General features: G+C 50.9%; 1 protein-coding gene across 9 annotated transcripts; it reads right to left on the bottom strand.

Annotated features, from left to right (window-relative positions):
- Positions 1-1,090: 1,090 nt before the first annotated feature.
- On the bottom strand, positions 1,091-24,054 carry Otud3 (OTU domain containing 3). 9 transcript variants are annotated; one of them, NM_001377090.1, is made up of 8 exons: positions 23,652-23,996; positions 19,510-19,658; positions 15,185-15,297; positions 11,880-12,002; positions 8,035-8,166; positions 7,585-7,681; positions 6,744-6,925; positions 1,091-5,942 (listed from the first exon to the last, which is right to left on the bottom strand). In NM_001377090.1, exons 2-8 carry the CDS (start codon positions 19,571-19,573, stop codon positions 5,766-5,768), a joined length of 888 nt encoding a protein of 295 aa, NP_001364019.1. In that variant the 5' UTR covers positions 19,574-19,658; positions 23,652-23,996; the 3' UTR covers positions 1,091-5,765. The 9 variants fall into 9 exon arrangements, with proteins under 9 accessions (NP_001364019.1, NP_082729.1, NP_001364018.1 ...); NM_028453.2 differs by having other exon boundaries at positions 23,638-23,996; NM_001377089.1 differs by having other exon boundaries at positions 11,739-12,002; positions 23,638-23,996.

Raw genomic sequence — 24,054 nt, forward strand, 5'->3', positions numbered from 1 at the left:
GAACAGCATTGCTCCTCTGGGGAGCTGTGATGAAGTGTTTCCAGCCTCCCTCCCAACTTGAGTATTCTAGGCATACTCCACCCTAAAGCCAAGGCTTTTCTCTGAGGGGCTTTGCTCACACTGGTCCTTCCCTAGCTCCATGCCTACCTCCCCTCTCACGCACAGACCACTAAGCTTCGCTTGGTTTCTCTGAATTCCTGAGCCATCGGCTCCGCCTTTCTTTAGGTCTATTTGTGTTTGGGCTCCTTGGTTGTTGTTTTTGAGACAGGGTCTCACTGTAGCCCAGGCAGACCTCAAATTTGCAATATAGCCAAGAACGACCTTGAACTTCTGACTCTCCTGGGCTTGCTATGCGTGCACCTCTGTGACATTTATATGGTACTAGGGATGGAACTTAAGAGACTCGTGCGTGGGTGCAAGGCAAGTGCACAGCCCACAGTGCTGCCTCTCCACGAGTCCTCTGGGCTCATTGCTATGAGTCTGCGTTCATCCCTACACTGGACGCCTTTAGCAAACAGGGTCCCAGCTGTTTCCAGAGACCCAAAAGTCGGTAGTTAACAGATGTTTGGGTGAGTGAATAAACTGGATACAAGTAATACCCAGATCCCTCTGCCACAGAGTCTGGCCAGTTTCAAAGTGCAAAGCTAGAATCTCTGAAGCGGCTGGACCAGTTTCCATCCTCTGCAACCACAGGTCCTTGGAGCGCATCAGTGTAGTCAGAGTGCACCACTGCAGTCGAAGAGCATCCATTTTCCAAGCAGCCCAAGCAAACCTGGGTCAGAGCAGGGAAATCTATGAATTCTGCTGCTCAAGGCCAAGGGGCATTACGAGAGGAAGGCACGCTGGTGGTGTCCTGAAGAAGGTAATTCTCAAGGGTGGCAGCTGACATATACATCGTCAGACACGTAATGAGGTGCTGGGTAGGTCTTGACAACAATCTGCCCGGCCATGAGACGGCCATACTCCCCTGTATCCATCCTACCTCTGCTAGATCCAAAATGGCTGCCCAGCTGGGGGAAGGGATTTCCCAGCATGCTTTCTTAGCCCCTCTCACCCAAGCGAAGAAAACAGTCAACAAGCTGACCTGAACTTTGCTTTTAAACTAGAATTTATTGGTATACAAAATCAGTTCCAGAGATAAAGTGGCACGTCTTTGCGGCTTCTATTGCACCAAGTGTTGAGGATTAAAAACACAAAAACATTTGGTTCTTAAAACAGTGCAGATAGCCAAGTACAGTACTTCAGAAAATAAAGAGTAAATGATTCAGATGAACGCACGCTGTGGAGAGAGATGGCCTGAGGGAAATGGGCTCGAGACACCAGGAAATGGTGATTCCTCACCACTACGCTCTAGAGCTAAGGCAGACTTGCTGAGTCTAAGGGTCATGATCCCATGGAGACCTCAGACACCTCTAGACTGAAGCCAGAACAAGCATAGTGCAATTAGGAAAAGAGAGAAGGCAGACACACTGGCCCTCTTCCTGGGGGGATGGGCACTCACTCCATCCATCCATCCATCCATCCATCCATCCATCCATCCATCCATCCATCCATCCATCCATCCATCCATCCATCCCTGTGACCAGGAAGGGAGCGGGGTGTGGGGTGCTGAGCCTGACTGCAGGCTCGTCTCCCTTCCCTGAGCTTAGTGCTAGTAAGGGATGCTGGTAGGGAGGCCGCTATGGAAAAAATGAGCCCCCAAGAACAGGAAGACAAGAAGAGCCCCACCTCAGCAGGGCTCAGGTTTCAACAGAGCTCTGTCAGAGGGCTGAAGAACTTCAGTGACTGCCCTGGTGCTGAAACAGGGGCCTGCAGGATGCTCATGTGCAGGCTCAGAGCCAGACCCAAAGGTTCCTCCTATGTTCGGGACGCAGCAAAGGAGCCCTGGCCTGCAGGTACGCCCCGCTTACCATAAACTCATTGTGCAAGTGTGCAACTGTATGCAGGGACAGCATCCTCCGCACGGCTACCAGCCTTCTCCAGTAACTGTGAGGAGAGTCACCATTTCAACTGACTTACTGAACTGAGACTCTAGAGAGAAACAGACTGAATGAACTGTCAGAACTTGACCTGGGACAGAGCTCTCTGAGCCCAGCCTCAAAGTGCAGGGAGTCACACATTGCGCTCCCACTTACAACAAAGGGACACTGGTTGCCTCTCTCCCTCCCTCCCTCCCTTCCTCCCCTCAGCAGAAACCACCAACTGGGCCCAGCAGTCAACTGTTAGAACCTTAGCACACACAAGGATGGTGGTGGAACAGCGGACGTGTAAGGACGTGGGGGACGTTCCTGTCAAAGTGCCTCTTGGGGCCAGGCGTGGTAACCCATGCACACCTTTGATCCTGGCGCTCACAAGAGGCAGAGGCAGGCGGATCTCTGAGTTTGAGGATAGCCTGGTCTACAGAGCGAGTTCCAGGACAGACAGGGCTACACAGAGAAACAACAACAACAACAACAAGGACGGTGCCTCTGGGTCTGGTCTGCTCGGGACAGCACTGTGTGAGCACTCCCCAACCTGAGAGAGACAACTGAAGCCCTGCACCTGACCTGGGCCTAGAGGTAAGAAGCTGATGCTGGGGCTGGAGACGGGTCCAGGAGGGCCATGAAGGCCACGGCTCTGGGAGGTGCCTCCTGGCTTTGCTCACACCCTCTGCCTGGGGATTCGGGTTTCCTCTACCCAGCTGGATGCCCGAGCTGATTGTTTCAGAGGTAAAATAAGGGCACTCTATGTTATCCTGGTAAAACCCAGGCAGACAGTAATTCCTCAGAACATGAGAGACTGGGGGGGGGGGGGAGCTCACTCTGGGCCGCAGTGCACAGGCCAAGTCCACCTGACACCACCTGGTAACCTGAGCCACTGCCTCCAGCCCTGCCACCGAAGGACATATTGCTCCGTTCCCCAGGGAAGTGGGAACTGTGCCAGAGCTACAGGAAGGTTCCCCACTGATCCCCACCCCAGGTGCCCTGCCAGGTCAGCCCTCTTCACTTTCACAATCCCGATATGGTCCGAGGTGTTCTCAGAGCTTATGGAAGAAACCACATGCAAGCTGATACACCCCCAAAGCTGCTTCTTGTTACCACAGTCCCTGGCCACACGTCACTCCAAGGTAGATGTTCTTGCTGAGAACTGAAGGAAGGTCTGTATCCCCGGTGATAACTCCTGGTGGGCTGCGCTATCTACAAGTCTAGCCTGTGCTAACTCATCTCCCTACAATACAAACGTGCTGCCATCAATTTTTTCTTTAACTTTAACCTTAAATTATTCTGAAAACCTAGCAAACCTCCCTACACAGTATCAAGGCCTGGGAGCTGCTACGAAGCACCATGGCTTTTCTTTGTGGCCACCTTGTGAGCTACCATGACATTCTCGGGTAGCAGCCGGGACACAGCCAGGAGGCTGACAGGTTCCCTTCCCAGGACAGCTTCTCTGAGACTGGAGGAACAGTGCCAACCATCATTGTCCCAAAGCTCAACGCACTGGGCCTCACCTTGGCTGCCAATGAGGTAACTGTCAGGTACCCACTAATGTGGTGATGCGACAGACCACCCTCTACCTTTCCCTCTGAGAGACTGAGGTAGTGGAACCCACATTCTGAGCCTGAGCTGGTAGCAGGGACCCCATTTCCAATAATCAGCACACTAAGTCAACCAACTGAAACTGGAAAGCTGGACGGTGACAAGACAAACTTGTTTTGAAGTAAGTGCTACTGTGTTCCAGAAAGCAGAGGCTACTGCCAGTAACCCAGAACTAAATGCAAATTTGTAAAGAGAGGCGCTCTTTGATGACTCTGATACCCAGGAAACCCAAGGCAGCTTCCTCTGCCAGGCACACAGCACAGCAGCTCGGAGAAGGCACCACTCGGGCTGCTGAGAGCTGCCCACAGCTTGGATTTTAAAGTGCTGGGGACGGAACCCAGGCTTCCCACACTCTAGACAAGCACTCCACCAGCGAGCACGCTACCCAGGCCTGCCACTGTGGACTTCCAATCCTGAGGTTTTGGTAACAGCCCTGACCTTTCAGCGAGGACCTGGCGTTCTGACGTCAGGCAGTACAAAGCTGGGAGCAGAGAGCTTTCATTCAGACCCTGCCCGGGTGACCCCAGGAAACACTGGCTCCCATCCCTCAGAGCACAGCGGCCACCACCCTCCCTTACTTGTTGGGACTGACCATGCCATCTACAAATCTGCACAGCGTTGCAATGTCCTATACTGTAGGCAGGAACAACGCAGCGTCCTGGGGGAGTCCAGGAGACTTTGGGTGTTCCAAACACAGAGTTCCAAAGCTGAACAAACGGACAATCAGAGGCCATCCTTACCCTGAAGAAGCTAGCAGCCTGCTGATCAGTCGACGGGCCTCCCTGAGACCTGCCCAGACAGCGGCGTCTACATCTAGATGCTTTTGTAATTTCTGTTTTGCCTTTAGTGAGAAGAAATCATTTATCTTTTGACCCAGTATACAGGACTAGTTCAAATACTAGATTCCCGGAGGGCACTGACTTAGTCGTCGTTGTTCACACGACACGTGACAGTTTAATGTCCACATAACCTAGTCTGTGGAATGGCACCTCCGGCGGGGCAGGTCCTCTCAGGCCCTCAACCCTGCCATCTAGCTTAGCCACAGGCAGCCTCGCCAGCCACTGCTATACTTTCCCCAGTACTGAAATCCCAAATAAGGTTTACCTTAAAACAAACCTGTTTGTAACATTCCCCCCCCCCTCATATGTGGGGAGTGAAACGGGACCTTCCCTAGCTAGCCTGGAACTCAGCACGTAGCCCAGGCTTCCTGCCTCTGCGTCAGTGCCGGGGTTACAGGCTTGGCTTATAGCCAGCATGCCAATCTATGTTATGGGACTTCATTCCGTTTTCATGTTAAGAAAGTTTACAACCTGTAAGAGCAAACAACCAGTCATTTCTCTGTAGGCGTCTTTCTGAGTCTAGCATAGCAAAAAGAAAAATACAGTGACTTAAAATTCAAGCATGGAACCCTTACTCCTGTAGACTGCTGTCTTTAGATTGTTCCAAGGAGAACCCAAGAGCCCCAGCCCCGCCTGCATATAGACCCAGCCTGTATTTCTGAGCTCAGAGATGAGCCATAGCAATGCCACCCCTTCTCCTCACTGTCCTAAAGTCCCCTGCACTGTGCAGCTCCCGGCAAACCCAGCTCTCACCCATAGCCAGGCACATGCACCACATGGTGAGAGGGGAGGGGCACCCACACTCTCTGAAAGGAACCAGAGACAGGAGGAAGGAGATGGCCTTGGCCTCCCTGGCTGCTGGGAGCTACTGGTCCTGTCCTACCACTGATGTGTCCGGGTGACCCGTATCAGAAGCAATCAAACCCCAACACACTCCTGAGCTGAGAAACCAAGACGCTCATCCTGCTTGGAAATGAGAGAGAAACAGAGGGCATTGTCACTGAAGGTCTCTAATGATTGTGCTGAGCGACTTCAAGAATCGGTACAAGGAACCCACCCCATGCATCCAGGAAGAGCCTAGACCCACCACACTCTGACCCACAGGGCACACAAAGCCCCTGCCCCGTGACTGGCCTATGGCCCCGCTCTGTGACCAGCCTATGGCTCAGTGTTTTGAGTTCTAGGAGGTGAATGGTGTCACCACACCGTCACACAACAAAACAGCTTGAAGGACACTGGCTCCTGTGGGCTCCTGTGTGGGCGCTGAGAGTTGTCTCATCCTCGGAGGAGGTGTGGCTGGGAAGCCTTGTCTGCAGCGTAGGTACATCCTTCACCTCTCAGGGCCCGAGAGTCAGATGTTCAGAGCAGCGAAGGTCTTCACCAAGGTGACCTGCGTATTCATGTCTGCCTCGCTTCTGCCCGTGTCCCTGCTGCCGTTTCTGTTCTCCAGGGCTTTGAGGCGGTGCCTCTCCTCCTGGCGTTTCTTCTTCTCCAGCCGCTGTTGTTCCCGCCGCTGCTTGTTTGTGACCTGGAATAGACAGGAGCAGCATGGGTCTCTGCTGCTGCAGGACTCGAGCCCAAGAGACCAGAATTTCTTCTGTTCCTGTTCAAATACACTTGGAAATTTATGTCCCCTTCCTGAAGCATCAAATACAAATCCTCTTCATAAACCAATCTAACCCTGACCCACAAATTCAGTGTCCCTAGTCCAGCAGCTGACGGACTTTGCAGGGGCCTGGAGACACATTCTCCATCATTTAAGACTCCAGATAACTGCAGTAAGATCGCAGAAAGCATCATTGTTTTCTGCACATGGAACCAGAGGTGTCAGTCTAGCTCAGAACATCTGCCTTTAAGGTGAGTTTTAACCAGGAGACCACTGGCTTAGTGGGCCCTTGCTGGAGCTGGGGCAGGGATGCAGGTTACCAAGAGCCTCACTCACTAGAGAGACATACCCTGCATTTCACACATTTCACCTGGGGCTTCATGCTAGAAAATACTGCAAAGCACAAAGACTTTACACACAAAAGCCATTTACTACAGACAATCCAAAGACCCTGTGCCTCTCGACATTAACACCAGACGGAAGAGGCAGCTGTGCGTCCGCACAGAGAGGGGCAGATACATCCTCCTACTGCGACTGAGGGACAAGCAAGGTCTTTCTGCGTCTCAGTGCCTGTCCCCAGATGCTCTGCAAGAACTATTTCCATACATTTAAAAAACTGCACACTAAGGTGAATTCCTACTTCCCACCCCAGCACAGACTCCCTGCGTGCCCTGCCTTCCCGCCCTGCCCCTCCCCTCCCCTCCCCACCCCTCCTCGCCGCACCTTTGGGAGCTGGCTCTTGTGTGCTTTGCTCTCTTCAGCAGGGCTGGCCCGAGCCTCACTGGTCTCCATCCTGCCTTCATTTCTGCCCTGATTTCCAGAGAGTCTACGGCCGCTGCCTGCCTCCTCACGTGAAGGGCCCCGCTGCTTCACTCTGTCACCAGGCTCATGGTTCTCCTCCGCATCTTCCAAAGAAAGGCATTCCGTAAAGACCAAGAGCCCAACAGTTACATAAAGCAACTGCAATTAAATGACTCCAAGGTTATCAGGTCCCCAGATTCCTGTCATTTTCAAAGCCAGCTTCCTTGAGAGGGAATTCGACTCTTACATCAATGGTCAGGAAGGTTTCACGGAAAGCCCTGGCTGGCTGCAAGGCACACAGCCAACTTTCTACATGCAGGGTTTGTTTCCTTAGATAAACTTTAAACAGATAATTTTTAGGGATAAAGTATTCATTTGTATCCCAAATCTAGAAACAAAATATGACCTCCCCCTACACTGTCCCCTACGGTGGCTGCTAAGATGTAGATGCACAGACCCTGGGCAGTGAATATGACCTCCCCCTACACTGTCCCCTACGGTGGCTGCTAAGATGTAGATGCACAGACCCTGGGCAGTGAATATGACCTCCCCCTACACTGTCCCCTACGGTGGCTGCTAAGATGTAGATGCACAGACACTGGGCAGTGCCGCTTGTTGTGCTGACTGGCAGGTGCTCACAGCCTTGAAGGGGGCGGATGGACAGAGTGGACACTACCGCGGTCAGGAGAATTGGGAACAGCATCTCGAGGGAGCAGCAGGGTAACCCTTGCAGCTCATTCGCAGGTCTCGGTCACAGCCTTACCGTTTCCTGTCCCCTGGTTCACCTGAAGCAGGGCAGTTATTGCAGACTTAATGTTGTAATTTTCAGCTTCCAGGTTCTGGACTATTAAATTAAAATCCTATCAAAGAAACAGAGAAACGCCTAAGACTGTGGCTGGTGTGGTGCTCCGGCGCTCTGCCCCATCAGCTGACACATGTGAACACAGAGAAGCGGTTCCAAGCCCTCATCCACCAAGAACATCAAGTCCAAACAAGGCAGTAGCCACGACAGTGCATTAATAAATAAACCGTCTTTATAAAACTAGACCTGTACTAGGGCAAGCCCCTCTCAGAAAAGACAAAGCCCACTCCTCAGGACCTTGAGCATTAATGGCTGACATGCAGCAAACAAGGGAATGAGCTAGCAGCGCCCCAGTCTCTCGGACTCTGGCAGGCTGGCTCTGCACGGCAGTATCTGAGCATGGGTACTAACCGTGCATCCAGTTGCACTGCCAACTTTGTGGACAGCATCTTCCACGTCATCTCTCAGGCCATCTTTAACGTCCACCCCTTTTGTCTTCATCTTCTCTTTTTTATTTGCTCCGTCTTGATGAAGCATCTGGAACTAAATGAAAGAAACAGCATAGGAACCATTGCTCCAGCAAATCCCACTCGACTCTCCAACCCAGGAAGACTCCGACTCCCGAACCATCCAATACAGGAGGAAGACTGCAGGCCGAGAGTCCAGGGGCGAGATTCACCCACACCCTGAGAGTCCAGCACAGCCCTGAGGACAGAGGCTGGGAGGAGCCACTCAGCCACAGCAGCAGCAAGGCACCTGAGCTCTCTGGGCTGCAGTGCTAGAGCAGACGGCAAGTCTGGCAGCACACATATGTTTCTGCTTGCTGTGTACAGAGGACGGTTCCCTATTTCACACCTGTTGAGCTTCTCAACTTATAATGCTCGCCTTGAAAACACATGGACCCAGCTCTCATCTGGCTGCCATGTTCTCTGATTATCAGCATGCTCTGGGGACAGGGCATTGCTAACTTGAGGCACCTATGAGGCACGCCACACTCACCCATCCAAAGGCTTATGTACTACAGTGCAGTTCACTCAAGGCACAAAGGCCTCTATGACAGAACCCAAGTCAGAACTCTAAAACCACCCCTCCCCACCCTTTGATACACAGCCACCATCTCCTTCTGCCGCCCATCAATAAATGGGCACGGACATTGCTGTACTTTGCACTAAAAGTCTAAGTGGAGCCCAGCTGTGGGGAATATATCCCCGACAGTCTCGACACACAGCAGCCTACACTCTGAGCATCCATCCTCACGGCCCAGGAAATTAGCCACATGTGAGATACAGACCAGTAGAAAAGTTATCTTCAGTGGTGTCCCACTAGAAAAAAGGTAAGGGTCTCCCAGCCACAGAGCAGTGATCAGCCACTGCCGCCCTTGGGATGCCGCCTCCACTGTAGTTAGAAGCAAGCACTGCACAGTGAGGGTTTACCGCCATCAGCACCAAGCGATGGACATTCAATCTTATCAACTGGTGCACACAAAACAATAGAAGTTTTGGGATAGCGGGAGGCAGAGGCAGGCGGATTTCTGAGTTGGAAGCCAGCATGGCCTACAAAGTGAGTTCCAGGACAGCCAGACAGCCAGGGCTATACAGAGAAACCCTGTCTCGAAAAAACAAAACAAAAACAAAAACAAAAACGAAAAAGAAGTTTTGGGATAGATAGGGGAAAAGAAACATTACTTAGACAAGATAATTCTGTGCTCTCCAAAACAACCACAAGCCACCATGAAAGACCACAGCAACTGCAGCACAAGTACAAAAACTGCAGACGTGCTGCATGTTTGGTAAGAAGCTAGTAGCCAGAATCTATAAAGGGTGTTTAAAGCTAACAACAAAATGACAACTCAACTTCTTTTTTTAAAAACGGTAAAGAAACCCGTGAGTCCCTTCTATAAATAGCCAATCAGATGAGAGCTCCCAGCTGTTCCTGCTGCCAAGCCTTTGCTCAGCCATCAGGGACTCTGGCCCTCGGAAGCCTTAAGCCCCAAAATGGACACTTTCTTTTATAAGCTGCCTTGGTCGTGGTGTTCTATCACAGCAATAGAAATGTAACTAGGGAAGTGTGACAGACCCACACACAGAATACCATTAGAAGAACTGTTACGTGCTACAGCACGGCTGAATCTCAAAAACAGCATGCTAAGTGAAAAGGCCAGACAGCAAAGGTCAACTCCACGATCCCATTCATGGTAAAGAAAGACGGCTTCGGTGCTGTGAGCTTCCTCTGGGGATGGTGAGGGTTAGGAACCGCGAGAAGACACGGTCAAGGACCTTAGGGGTCCAACTGCAGCGAATGCTACCAGAAGACATGGACAAGGACCTTAGGGGTCCAACTGCAGCGGATGCTGCGTATGAAGGGATTCAATCCATGGTAGGTGGGTTTTATGTCAATGCTTGAGAGAGAATTCTATAGAACCCCTGGCTGAGTCATAAGGTGTCATCTGAACAACGGCCAGCTAGGAAACACGAACAGGAAAACATCCGCTTCTACTCGGAGCACAGGAGAGGCAGAAGCAGGAGGCTCGGAAGTTCCTAGCCTCAGCTACATACACAATTCAAGGTTACCCTGGGCTACATAATACATGAGACTCTGCCTCAAAAGCAAAAACAAAAGGCAGGAGGCCGAACGTTAGGCGCACTGACTGTTCCAGAAGACCTAGGTTGAGTTCTCAGCACCCACAACCATATGTAACTCGTGTTCCAGGGAATCCAATGCTGTCTTTGGCTTCCGAGAGAACCAAACAGGTACCTGGTGCAGGCATATACTTAGGCACAACACCCAGTCCCACAGAATAAAAACCAACACACAGGATGCGGTGAGGAGCTGGAGAGGCGGCTGAGCAGGTCCCAGCATGCACCCCGGGTGCTCACAACCACCTGTCAGCTCCAGAGGGTCTGACACCCCGATGCCTCGGGTGCCTTCATTCTCACATACATGCATGCCCTCAGACAGATCCACATATACACATAACTGAAGACAAAAATACATCTTTAAAGGAAAAGATTCCAATTAAAAAAAAAAGCAAGCCATTTTTAAAAAGCAAAACAGGAAATCATAAAAAAAAAATAGTAAGTGAAAAACTGTACCATATTTTACAACAGACTTGCGTTAATTAAAACAGTCAACACACAGAGGCCAGAGGAGCAGAACCACGCAGCTAAAAGGAGACACAAACACATATGGGACAGAGTGTGTGCAGCCAGCATGGGTCAGAACCCAGGAAGGAAGCGCACAGGGCAGAGACAGTCTAGCCACACGGCGGCAAGGCAAGCAGAAGGCTGAAAGCTGACACCAGCACCTCACATCTGCTCACATCCCATAAACAAACAGGTCTGGTGCAAGGATCCACATCTGTAATATCTCCACTACGCACATCCGAAACAGGGAGCAGCAGGATCTCCACAAACTCCAAGTCAGTGTAGGGTAGCAGGGAGACCTTGCCTCAGAAAACTAAAAGTTAAAACTAAGGAAAAATAAAAATACAACTATTAGGTCAGGCCTGGTGCATGCCTTTAGTCCAGCACTCGGGAGGCCGAGGCGAGCAAATCTCTGAATTGGAGGCCAGCCTGAGCTACACTGCAAGCTCCAGAAAAGCCAGGGCTAAGCAGAGAAAACAAAAAATGTAATTATAAAAGTATTAAAACAACTGTGAGCTCGCTCTCTAACCTCAGAGCAGGAAAGGCCATTCTAGTTATGACCCCAAGCCCTAGAAACACAAACATAACAGACTAGGAACTACCTGTAATTTCTCACAGAAGCATATTTCCCTAATGTACGAAGTTCCTAAAAGCATTAGACAAAAAGACAAAAATGAACAGAAAAAGAATAGATACAGTTCACAAGAAAAGGAAGGATGCAGTAGGTCTTACTTAGAAGGTGCAGACTGAGCAATGACAAAATGCTCACAAAACCCACGTAGAGAGGGGCTGGAGAGCTGGCCCAGCAGCCGAGTGCGCATGGGCTGCTCTTGCAGAAGACCAGAGCTTGTTTCCCAGCGCCCACACAGCAGCTCACAGCAACAGTAACTGCGACCCCAGTAGATCTGAGCCATCCTCGTCTGGACTCTCGGGCATGCATACGTGTGATACCTGAGTCCATATGTATGGTACCTGCACTGCTTTAGCAATCGATTGGATCGCCGGCTCCCTGAGAGGCAGTGACAACAGCGGGCCGCTGGGACTTAGCTGAGGACACAGCTCTGCCCCTGTCTCCTGCAGGCCTGAAAGCAGGAGGAGCTGGGCTTCACTCACGTCGGTTAGGAGATGAGCTGGCGCTTCCGAGTTGTCATTGATCCTCCGGACGCTGTCATAGTGTTCACCGTAGCGGTAGGCGATGTGGAGCTCCCTCGTGCTGCCTTTGTCCGTGCCTCGAATCTGCGACACAGAGAGGAGCTACAAGGTGGGCCTGTGCAAGGTGGGCCCGTGGGGAGTCCGGGGCCTGCAGGCTCTACACAGACAGATAGTCCCTGGCTAGGACCCACCAGTCTCTGAACTCTCGTCCTCCGGGCTTGTAGGCTTACAGGAGCCTAGGTAACATTTGCCAATATGCAAATAAATCCATTTGGAAGTGAATCAAACTCCAGAGACAGGCCTGCAGTTAAGTCCTAAAATTAAGTGCCTCCCTCTGGAGTGCACAGGCTCCTTCCAATGGGAAGACCCAGAAACAGACCCAGATTTGCTGAGCCTAAAGCTCAAACAGTTAGAGATTATCCTTGAAAAAAAGGAGCAAAATGTCAAGTATAAAGTTTCTAGACCCTCTTGAAGACCTTCAAATGGAGCCATGCAAATGGGCCTGACGGGCTCCTTAGCTCTAACAAACTCATCTTCCTTTTCTGTCAGTCACAGTGAGACTTACAAGCAGCAACAGTCTTAAAATCTGCCACTCACACCAGTTCCCAGACAAAATTCTACAGAGTAAAACCGTACTAGTACCCCACACAGACCTGCACACTGGCCACCAGGCGTCACATCCCAACCACATCCTGGGACTCCTTAAAATCATGTACAAACATACAAAACTAGGTGCTAGTCGGGGTAAATCCCCCAAAAACACCCATGTCACAGAAATGAAAATAATTCCGACTGCCTCCCAGTAACTGTGCTGCTATTAAAACTCCAACACACACGCTCTTCTGGTTTTCCCTGCAAGTCCCAGGTGACAGGTCCACAGGACCACCCAAACCCCACACAGACCCGAGAAAGCGTCTGTAGAGGGTCTAGGTCTGACAGACAGTGGTCTGGATGGACATTCCACACAGTGGCAGCACTGTTGCTCCACAAAAGGAACACTGGGGAAATGCTCTACTCTGTCTTCATAGAACAAGGTTCCTAAACGTTACTACCTGTGCTAACAACATACGTATATTATAAATACAAACCATCTAGAATAGTCAGCAAAATTGCTAGGAGCCACATTCAGCAGCTGTTCCTAACAGGCCTGCTGCTTGCTATACTATACATGGACACTGCTCACAAGAGGGCAGGCCGGTAGACAATGGAGGTCTCCGTATCCATGCCATACGAGTCGGAGCCAAGCCATCATTAATGCAAGAGCTCAGAACCGTGACCGCATCACCAAGCAGGGGGACCCAATGGAAATAAATGTTTTAAATGTATCGTTTCATTGTTTTCCAAGTCATAAACCAGAACACTACAAAAAGATTTGGAAAAAAGGATTAGGGCAAAAAAGAAATGAAATGGGGGGTGGGGATGGGGGAGGCTGGAGAGATGGCTCAGCGGTTAAGAACACTGACTGCTCTTCCTGAGGTCCTGAGTTCAGTTCCCAGCAACCACATGGTGGCTCACAACCATCTGTAATGGGATCCCATGCCCTCTTCTGGTAGACAGAGACAGTGTACTCAGATACATAAAATAAATCTGTTTTGAAAAAAAAAAAAAAAAAAAGTAAGGGTTATCTTTAGGGAAAGCAGAGGGTGGCTGCCCTAGGAGGTGCATGGCTTCTCTTAGCAGTCTCCTCACACTATATACTCTGGTGCCCTGACAACCCTGCTAACAGCGTAAACTATTAACAAACAGAAACTGCAGGAGCAGCCGTGTGTTTTCTGGGCCAGTAGATCACTCTTAAGAGCACCCACTGAAAACAGGGTCCTCTCTGCCACTTGACACCTGGCAACTCTGGCCAAGGCTCGGGTCCTGTTTCCCTCCCGATCGCTCGCTCGCTGCATCCCTGAAGTAGATGTTCTCACCAGTATCCACTTCACTCTGTCCTCTGTAAGGCTGTTAAAAGGACATTGTGCCAGATACAAAAGGCTGACGACTTCCATTTATGTGACACAAACGTACATCTATACGGAAGGAAATCAAACAGAGGCTCCCAGAGGTTGGAAGATATAGGAGGGTGGTGATCCCACAGGGCAGAGTGGGGCTAGTCCATACGCTGACGGTAGCATTACTGATGGTCAGAACATACAAGTAGAAACCGGAAAAGGGTGATTTCAGGTATGTGTAACTGATATTTCTAACAGAAAAGGGGACAGGCCACGACTAAGAGAATCTGTAAGCAGTGCATGTAGGCAGCACAACTTTAATATAGTAATGCATGCAGGGGTGTGGGTGGGTGTGGTGAGGGAATCTGTGGACGTGTGTTTAAAATGCACTGTAAAAACACTGTGATATGCACTCTCCAGTCATATGCCCAAGTTTTGGGGGGGGGGGGGGAGGCAGACACTCACTAAAAATGTTTCCAGTCAGTGTGACCCTGGTGACCTTACTCACCTGCAGGGCTTTTCTGAATTCCCCAGTTTTTCTTCACTTAAAACATTTTAACTTTCTAAATAAGACAAAGTTCAAAATTGTGACACAGAGTGGCTGGACAGTGAAAGTGTCCAGGAGCTAAGCCAGAGTGGCGGGAATCTCTGAATTCTGGGAGAATGAATCAGGGAGAGGGGTGCGCCACCGGTGGGGGCCTTTCATTGTCCATGTTCTCGACCGTCTGGCTTCATGACTGACAGGCGAGGTTATGCACAGAGGAGGAGAGGGAGGTAAATGGACACATACTTCACAATGCAGGGGTGTGTAGCTTAGCATGCCTCATCCTGGAGCAAACACTTGCTCTAAAGTATTTATTGTAGAAAAAAGCAAACAAAGAAATAAAGCTGAATAAAAAGCAGCACTTCTCAGTCATTACAGCAAGTGTAGTCATTATTATCAAGGATTTTATGGCGCCTCTCTACTCCTAAAAGGCACACACATCAAACCACAGGGGAACGGACATACATCAAAGCTACGGTGTGTATTCATATACTAAGATAGTTCAATAGAATTATCTGAGGTATTTCTACATTAGGTTTGTCCCCAAATTACCCACGTAGCTGACTGTTGAGTAATGAATGTCTCTAATGTCGTAAACTACTTCCAATTCACACTCCAGACTCCACGTACACCCAGCACAGGGGTAGCTCCAAGTCCCTGGAGATCCCATCTTCAGGCTCCCGGTCCAAGCTATTCTCTGGAGGTCAGCCTCACAGGTGAAGCCCGTCATCTAAAGGACATCCCCAGGGCTAGCGTACGGGAACATTCCTAAACAGGTGACCTACCTGCCACAAAGGGGCATTAAGCTGATGGATCACCACATTCAATTGATGGTTTCTTGCAAAGGCTACAATTGCATCATTGCCAGCAAAAGTACCAGGCTTTGACAAACTGGCCACTGCATGGAAACAGGAAAGAAAAATGAAGTCTTTATGATGGAAAGAGCAAACACAAACATGGTGGGTATGTACGCAGCTGCAAGCAGTGAGAAGCAAGAACACACATCTGCCAAGGCCACTGCCAAGGTCAGTCTAGGAACTTAGAGGTGATCGACACGCAGGGGTGCTTGTCATCAGTGCTGGGTCTGCTGATTAACCCCTTCAGTGAGTGCTGCGTGCCTCCCAACTGCCCAGCTGTATAAAAGACATGGCGTGCAAACAACAGACAGGAACAGCGGTAGTGGATGCTGCATGCGCGGGTCAAGCAGTGTTTTAGATTTCTCAGAAATCACTTCTAACCTTTGCGGCAAGGCTCTGGAAAGATTATCAGACTGGCCACGAGAAAGAGGAACAAGCTGAGGTGAGGGAGCTAAAACTAGCCCAAGGCCACAGAGCCTGACTTGATGAGTGAGCCCTGGAGAGTGGCTACTCTGTCACTCTACCCAGATCACAATCAGAATACCATGGACAACCCTGATAAATGCGCGCTTCAGGAAAGGGCTGGTCTGGACTTTACCCCAGGCTCCCACAAAGAATCCTTTGGAATTTCTAAAGAAGAAAGATGAGTCACTTTTGCACAGACAGGCCCTTGGCTACAGGTGCTAAGAGACTATATGGCAGCCATGTGCTACAACCAGCCAACCAAGTCTGGACGCTCAAGTTGCAGAAAGCAACTTCCAGCTGACAACACTGCCCTATGCAGTGACACAGAGATGCCAAGAGCAAAAAAAAAAAAAAAAACCTTCCCAAGGACAAAGCAGCACTGCGCTTGGAGCCTTCTGAGGCCGGCCTGAGTCTTCCCCTTAGTTAACTTTGCTCTGTTAGGAAAGTTCCTGTCAATGTGGGGCAATCTGAAACCTGCAGGTGGTGTCAGAATTTGCAGAGCTGTGCTATGCTCATATCCTCGATCCATGTCAGGAACACACACGTGCGCATGCGTGTGTGTGTGTGTGTGTGTGTGTGTGTGTGTGTGCGCGCGCGCGCGCGCGTGCAGGGGGAGGAGGATGACATGTGTCAGATGAACAGCCAAGATGCTCTAAGGCCAAGTAGGAGTTAAAAGGAGCAGTGGATGACATTCCAAACAGAACCAGAGCTACTGTGACCTGGGCCGTCAGGCAGGAACCTGGACTGCAGAGGTACGGGAGAAAAGCAATGGTGAGAGTAAGAGAGGAGAAAGATTACAGATCACAGGTCAGGAAGGGCTGGAGCACAGGCTCGGCCCTCAGATCACTAGGAGCCACAGATTTTGGAGGAAAACAAACTTACATCACGGCTCTGACTGATCACAGGGCCACAGGCCAGGCCCACTGCACTGAGGGAACCTGGTGGAACGGTCACCACACCCGAGTTTCAGAAGTGGTGGTCTAGCTGTGTGCTACGGCAAGCACGGTGCCCAGAGCAGCCTGGAGGGGGGAGGTGCTTACTGCATTGTCTACCTCTACATCAACCTGATTACTGAAGGACCCTGGAAGCAGGGTCAGGAAAGATGCTTGCTGGCTCATCGTAAGCCTATGCTTAGCCAGCTCTCTCCAGCAGCTCAGGACACCAGCCTAGGGATGGTGCTACCCACAGTGGGCTGGGCCCTCCTACACCAATTAGCAATCAAGACAATCCCCAACAGACATGTCCACAGGCCAGTTTGATCTAGGCAAATCCTCAACTGAGGTAAGAAGGAGCCTCCATTCCCAGGTGACCCTATGTTATGTCAAGTGACAATAAAAACTACTGAGCCCAGGTGGTAAGTGGAGGAAACTGCTGAGGAAAATGGCCAAGACCCACAGAACGCGCAGGTGGGAGGAAATGGGAGACAAGGCATTAAGGACGACAGCTAGAGTTCTGATCTGGGTATCCATACAGATGGGGAGAGATGCTGCCGACTCTACAGAGCCACAGTACAGAGGGTGAGAATAATCCTGTACATAAAGCCAAGTGCAAAGGTTACCAGGTCCTCACCACTTAACTGAGACACCTGCCTACTGGTCCAGCAAATGCTACAGGGATGCCTCCAAATGCCAAGGTACGGCTGCATCGGAACAAAGGCGCTACAGTTGTCCCTGAGAAACTGAGTACACCATGGCAGACAGACAGAAAAGCTGGCCCTGTGTAGGGAGAGAAAGGCAGTGGGCCTGGCATTCAACACTCTTCATTTCTGCTCCTAAGCCATTTGTCACCTGTTTGATGCTCACGCTTTTATGAATCAGTGTTCAGCCATGCAGTGACATCACAAGAAAATACCTTTCCCCTGCACAGCTAGAGTGACGTCACACTGCAGCTGAAGCCTTGAGCTCCCTGTTCTGAGGCGCGGATACACCCCAACCCCAGAAGACATCCCTAAGGATGTCCACGTGGAATTCAGATCAAGTTTCATACGAAGTAACACTGTCAGCTATCTTTTTAAATTTTTTTTTATTTATTTTTTCCAGGCAGACCGGCTTCAGCCTCCTGAGTGCTAGGACAAGTGTGCACTTGCACACCCAGTAACATGATTCATTTTAAACAGCACAAAGCTCCAAAATCAATCAATCAATCAATCTCTTCCCCCACCCCACCCCCACCCCCACCTGTAAAATGCTAGCTCTGAAACTGCTGGCTTGAACAACAATCCCAGGAAGAGGGCCACCAGAGCTCAGTGACAGGTACACTCAACCCACCCAGAGGTCCATGTGCCCGTTCCCAGTGAGGACCAGGAAGGGCACGGGGTCACTAACAGTGTCCACAGTGTCCCCAGACATACACCTCCATCTGTCCTCCATGCATAGAGCTAAATCCCCTGGTTTTCTTGCCTGAGTAAAATAAACTGGCCCGCATCACTGTTGGAACTGCCAATTTGAGAGCCTCCTCACCTGCCTCCCCTCCTCACCTGCCTCCCCTCCTCACCAGCCTCCCCTCCTCACCTGCCTCCCCTCCTCACCTGCCTCCCCTCCTCACCTGCCTCCCCTCCTCACCTGCCTCCCCTCCTCACCTGCCTCCCCTCCTCACCTGCCTCCCCTCCTCACCTGCCTCCCCTCCTCACCTGCCTCCCCTCCTCACCAGCCTCTCCTCCGAGACTAGCCCCCTTCCATTCTCCATGTGGCCCTACACTGTCATCAGAACAGAGACTACACTGCCTGATCCTGGTAAGACACAGTTGTAAACCGAGTGGTGGAGATGTGGTGGTGGGTGAGGATGCAACTCAGTTGGGAGAGCACTTGCTCAGCATGCAAGAGGGTGTGAGTCCCATCCCAGGCACCCCATAAACTGGGTGCAGTGGCATGGGTAACATCTGGGAAGGTCAAAAGGTCAGGCTACAAACACACCCAAACCAAAAGATAAATGGTATCTATAACCTAACCTTGTCAGTACCTGGGGTAATAGAGCCTTAGTAATTATTTCTCAAAACTAACATTTGAAGTTCATATATATACATATTTGATAGATTTTTGCCTAATTAAGTTACAACTAATTAGAATCATTACAATGAAAACCAATGACTTGCCTCAAAAAGGGGTGGTGGAAGGGCTGTGTTTAGGTTTTTGTGATGTTAATGTTAACATGGGCTTGCTGTTTTCTTTTTTTCTAGGTATAAATACATGATTATTTAAAAAAAAAAGTATGGAAAACAATTAAACGTATCTATAGTCCCATCATCCTCAGACAGCTAACTTATTAAGAATTTAATTTTGTTAGCTAATTTAATCTTTACCAAAAAAAAAAAAAATCCTTTCAGGTGTTTTATTATCTCCTTTTTATAAAATTTTAAAAATCAAGAAAAACTCCATAAAATGCTAGCATCTTTGCATACCTCTCTCACCTCCACGCGTGGACTGCCTAAAAAGTAGCCTCTGTGTATGCACAGCTTACCGCCCACCCCACTGGCAAGAGGTGGAAAGTCTGGTCCGCTATCATCACCTCCTTTCTCTTCTGTCTGGGAGGTGGTGGTGTTGTGTGAGGATCAAGCACCCTCCGGCTGGGCCACACCCCTAGCCAACTCTTTGATTGGAGGAGACATATATCTAAATCTATGGATTCCCAGCTGTACAACTTGGGCTTATCACAGAATATGCAGGGAAAGTGTTGGGTAAATGAATAGCATAACTCGCATAAGCAAACCCTGGCCGTGGTGGGGGCGGGTGCTGGTGGGCGGATTACCCAGCCTGGCTCCCGAGGGTCCCAGCGTCCCATGGGGAACGTACCGTGCTTCTCAAAGGGAATGTCATCTTCCACGAAGGGCTCAAAGTCCTCCCGCTGCCTTATCATGTAGTCCACGGTCTCCTGGCGATGCTTGAGATGGTTCCGAGAGTGGCCCTCCAACTGGTCGCCCAGAGCCCGGAACAGGCAATTGCTATCAAAACAGAGATGCTGGGTAAGATCTTTCAGAAACCGACTGAGTTCGTCTAACACGCCTGGCTGTGCTTGTGCCCCGGGGAGCAGCCACCTTGGCTCTTCTGAGCAGATGCTGAGGGGAGCGCTCTAGGGCAGACCTCAACCTTACCTGAGAGGCAGCAAGTAAGGTCTCTCGGCCATGTTTACCAGGTCAAATCAATAGGTATTCCGTTTCTCAGGGCCTCCGCTGGTTCAGTGGTGGAGTTGATAACCAGCGCCTCAGCTCAGAGCACAGACTTCACAAACCACTCCAGGCCTAAGGCCTTAAACTCCCAAAATGATGTCACACCTACCGATACCTTTCTGAATCTCACTAAATCTACCCAGCTAGGACGTGGGACGTCACCCATTGAGTACTTAAGCGACAAGAACAAGCAGAAGTCTGCACCTGCCCAAGCTCTAACGAGAGCGAAGGAAGAAACACCTGAACATGCCGGGAACGACACAGCCCCAAGCTTGCTCACCTTGTCACCAGAGAACAACAACGCCACTGTCAAGCATCGTGTTTGCTCTGTAAAATTAAAATGCTAGTAACAGGGCTAGCAAGGTGGCTAGCAAGGTGGCCAGCGGGAAAAGTGTTGGGTCCACGATGCAAACCTGGGCAAGCTGGCTCTAGCCATGGCTCTCCCAAACATTAAGGCAATGTTCCACTAAAGGGAATTACTAGCTAGACTTACCCTGTGTGCAAGTAACACTTGTCATCTGCCAGCCTTTACTTGAGGCCACCAAAGTCAAGTAAAAAAAAACCCTGCAATAAAATAACGTGTTTTTCTGATGGGATTATAAGGCAGTGACAGAGGAAACATAACAAGCACTACAGTGCCCTGGGTTCCCTTAGGAAGCCCTGAACACACACTGCAGATGGCACCAAGCTAGCATCTCATGGCCCTCGGGGCCTCCCAGAGATCCGGCTGGTTCCCGAGTCATGATCTCCCCACCGCAGGGCTGTGGGGCTGTGGGGCTGCTCAGCGGCCACACTACTGACACCTGGGTCTGTCTGTGTAGGGAGCAATGTCCTGCTCACTGTCAATCCTTGGGTACATCCTTGTCCTATGGGCACCAGATGGCAGGACCACCTCCCTCCTCACCAGCTGTGACAACCAACAACGTCTCCAGGCAGTCCAACAGTCCCCCGGGGGGCAAAACCATCCCTGCTTGAGAACCACTGCACGTTAGGGATACACAGCCGTAAGGCCCTGCATTAGAGTTCAGAAAAACAAGCGAGTACAGAACGCTTCAAGGAGCCACCTACTACATACAGCAAGTCCCCATCTTAGGCCATCCAAGCTGTAACTAGGCCAAAACACAAACAGTAGAAACTAGTAACTATTTTTTATATTAGCAACATCACTATATCTTAACCGGATATTACTCAACAAATATTAACTCATAAAATAATCCATTCGTCGGACAGTGCTGTGAGGAGGGGAGGCTGGTGAGGAGGGGAGGCCTGTGATCCACTCAGGAGGCAGTGACAGGCGATCTGAGTTCGAGGCCAGCCTGCTCTACAGAGTGCGTTCCAGGACAGCCAGGGCTACACAGAGAAACCCTGTCTCAAAGAAAAGAAAGATCTGTGACCCTTCCAAACCACCACCTACACGGGGAACAACATTCACTGCAATGACAGACGGAAAAATGACAGTGCCACATTAGACCAGCAAAGCCAGCCCACGAGATGTCACCCCAGCCAAGGTTTGTACACATCAGGAGGCTGTCATGGAGCCATCAAACACTGCCAAACAACAGACTGGGAAGTAGCTAGCTAGCCTCTGCCCCTCACTTCCCAGTGCTCCTACCCTGATTATACTGGGCTCCCATTAAACTGCAGCACTCGGAGCTATCAGACACGCATGCTCTGGCCTTCCACCCGGCACTCATCCCACAGAGGCAAACTCCTCTTGTTCCTTTGTGAACTGCTCCAGCATGGCTTCTTGTGAGAGGCACCTTGCACACGGAAGTCGCTGGCCCTGCTAGCTGAGGAAGGAAAGGTCTTTCTTGGCACTTCAAGGCATGTCAGCCACTTCCTCAAAATAGCACCACCGTGGTCCCTTATGAAGATCATACCAACCTGTTCCCCCCCCAGATCTGCTCCCCAAGTATAGCCCAGAGGTATTAACGCCTGGAGACCCCTTCAGGGTATCCGCAAGCTCAGAACCAAGGCCTCTATCTTCTTCACCCTCACTCTCTCATCCGTAGTTCTCAAGAGCCTGACATCTTACTGGGCATGATGGCGCAGTGCTCTTGATCCCAGCACAGAGGCAAGTTGATCTCTGTAAGTTTGAACTGGTCTACATAGTAGTGAGTTCCAGAACAGCCAGAGCTACATAAAGATCTCCTGCCTCTGTGTGTGTGTGTGTGTGTGTGTGTGTGTGTGTGTGTGTATCGCTACTATCTCAATGCTAGATGGCTAATGGGTTCCTGTCTTTAAATTATGAATATGGTAAATATTGAGCTGTGGCTCATACAGTGCATATGTGTGCTTATTCCACAGCATTTTTCAGAATACAAAAGGGCCCCCAAACCAAGCTATAAGTGACCTACTGCCACATGCCTCCCTCCTGGGAACCTACTGTATCTCTCCATAGTTCCCATTTCCCTAGCCTATTTCTTTGACACAGAGAAACCCTGCTCAGTATGACAGATACAATCTAACCATTTGCAGAATGCCCACACCTGGGGCCACGGCATTCAACTTTGATGCTTTTTGTTTTGTTTTTCAAGAGCAGGTTTCTGTGTGTCACAACCCTGGCTCCATTTGTAAGCCTGGCTGGTCTCAAACTCAGAGATCCGCTGCCTCTGCCTCCCAGCGCTGGGATTAAAGACCCACACCACCTCGCCCAGCTTCACTTGATGGTTTGATGTCTACCGCAGTTTGTACTTCTACTGGAGCTAGGTGGCCTCCCTTAACAGTTTTTAATCCCTGAAAAACAAAGTGCTGAATGCCTCCTATGACCCAGGAACTGTTCGAAGCAGTAGCTGAATACAATTAACTCTAATTGCAACTTAAACAAAATACCTATCCAATTTGCCGGAAGCTCTGAAGGCAGGAGATACAAATGGGGTTAGTTTATTGAGTCTTGATCAATAAAATTCAGCGTAGTGTATCAAATGAAGAAAATACTTTATGTAGTGGGACAGAGGCACACATCTTTAATCCCAGCAGATGGCTATGAGTTTAAGGGCAACCTGGTCTACACAGGGGATTCCCGGCCAGCCCTAAGACTACATAGCGAGACTTTCTCAAGAGGGAAAGATTGGTTTGGTTTTGTTGGGTTTTGTTTTTTGAAACCCTGTCACCCTATAGCCCAGGCAAATCCCCCAGTCTCATTGCCACATCTGCCTTTGTAGACTCCTTAGCTGTATTCCATTCTTCCATGGCTCAACCTGACCATTCCTAGAGGAGAACACACTAACAGTGCCTCTTGCAACAACACACCTAGCAGGCAGGCTCCCTCGGACCTGCTAACCCGTTCCTCTCCCCGTTTCTTTATTCTTTTCCTTCTCTCTCCCCACGTTCCTGGACCCATGTCCCCGTTCCATTAAGTTGCTTCCCCTCGCCTTCCTCCGTTCTGTTTCCAGCTGCTACTCTTGTATCCGGCTCCCAGAAACAGCTGGCCCGGGACTCTCATGCCTTTTACTTGGGGAACCCAAAACGTGGGAAGCAAGCTCTGTGGAAGCTACCTTTAGCTCTCCGCCCTCGATACCCCAGTGCAAAAGTGGGCGAGGACACCCAGGAGGGCCAGCATGACACCGAGCGGGACCTAGGTCCTTTCCCATTCGGCTTCATGACAGCTGCACCTCGAGGTCACCTCTCAGACCCGCTCGGACCCTCGGGGGACCCTGCCGCAGCGTTCCACCAAGCCTGACCCTTGCTTCCCCCTCAGCGACCGGCCCTGCGCATCCCCAGCGCCGCTTCCCGCACTCCCGGCCCGCCTCACCCGTCCCCCGGCACCTCCCGCAGCTTCAGCCCCAGGGCCTGCAGTTGGTTGGCGAAGCTCACAAACTCTTCTTCGCAGCCGCTGCCGCCAGGATCGGGCCGGTTCCGCCGCTCCTTGGCCAGCGCCCGGCGCGCCGCCCGCTCGTCCCGCTTACGCTCCGCCTCGGCTCTGCGGCCGCCGCTGCCCGGCCGGCTCTTCGCCGCTTGCTTTCGGGACATGGCTGCGGCGGCACACGGCTTCGCCGCGGAAGGAGCCGAAGCCGGAGCCGGAGCCGCAGAGCCCGGGGCCGCAGCCTCAGCCGGCCACCGGGCGGAGCGGCGCAGGGGGACGACGCCTGGCGACAGCGGCGCGGCCACTGCGCCGGCGCGGTCGCCTGGCAGCCAGGTCACGTGGTGGTAGCTCCGCCCCCGGGGCGGG

Source organism: Mus musculus, chromosome 4 (genome assembly GCF_000001635.26).
Source record: "Mus musculus strain C57BL/6J chromosome 4, GRCm38.p6 C57BL/6J".
NCBI lineage: Eukaryota > Metazoa > Chordata > Mammalia > Rodentia > Muridae > Mus > Mus musculus.

What these genes read in the sequence shown, in the direction of transcription:
- Otud3 (NM_001377089.1), bottom strand. Translation starts at nt 23,855, where the DNA reads ATGTCCCGAAAGCAAGCGGCGAAGAGCCGGCCGGGCAGCGGCGGCCGC. An exon ending in CATTCCCTTTGAGAAGCACG is followed by an intron (nt 15,298 to 19,509) that starts GTACGTTCCCCA and finishes GTTTCCATGCAG; the next exon opens with TGGCCAGTTTGTCAAAGCCT. An exon ending in TTAATGCCCCTTTGTGGCAG is followed by an intron (nt 12,003 to 15,184) that starts GTAGGTCACCTG and finishes TCTGTGTCGCAG; the next exon opens with ATTCGAGGCACGGACAAAGG.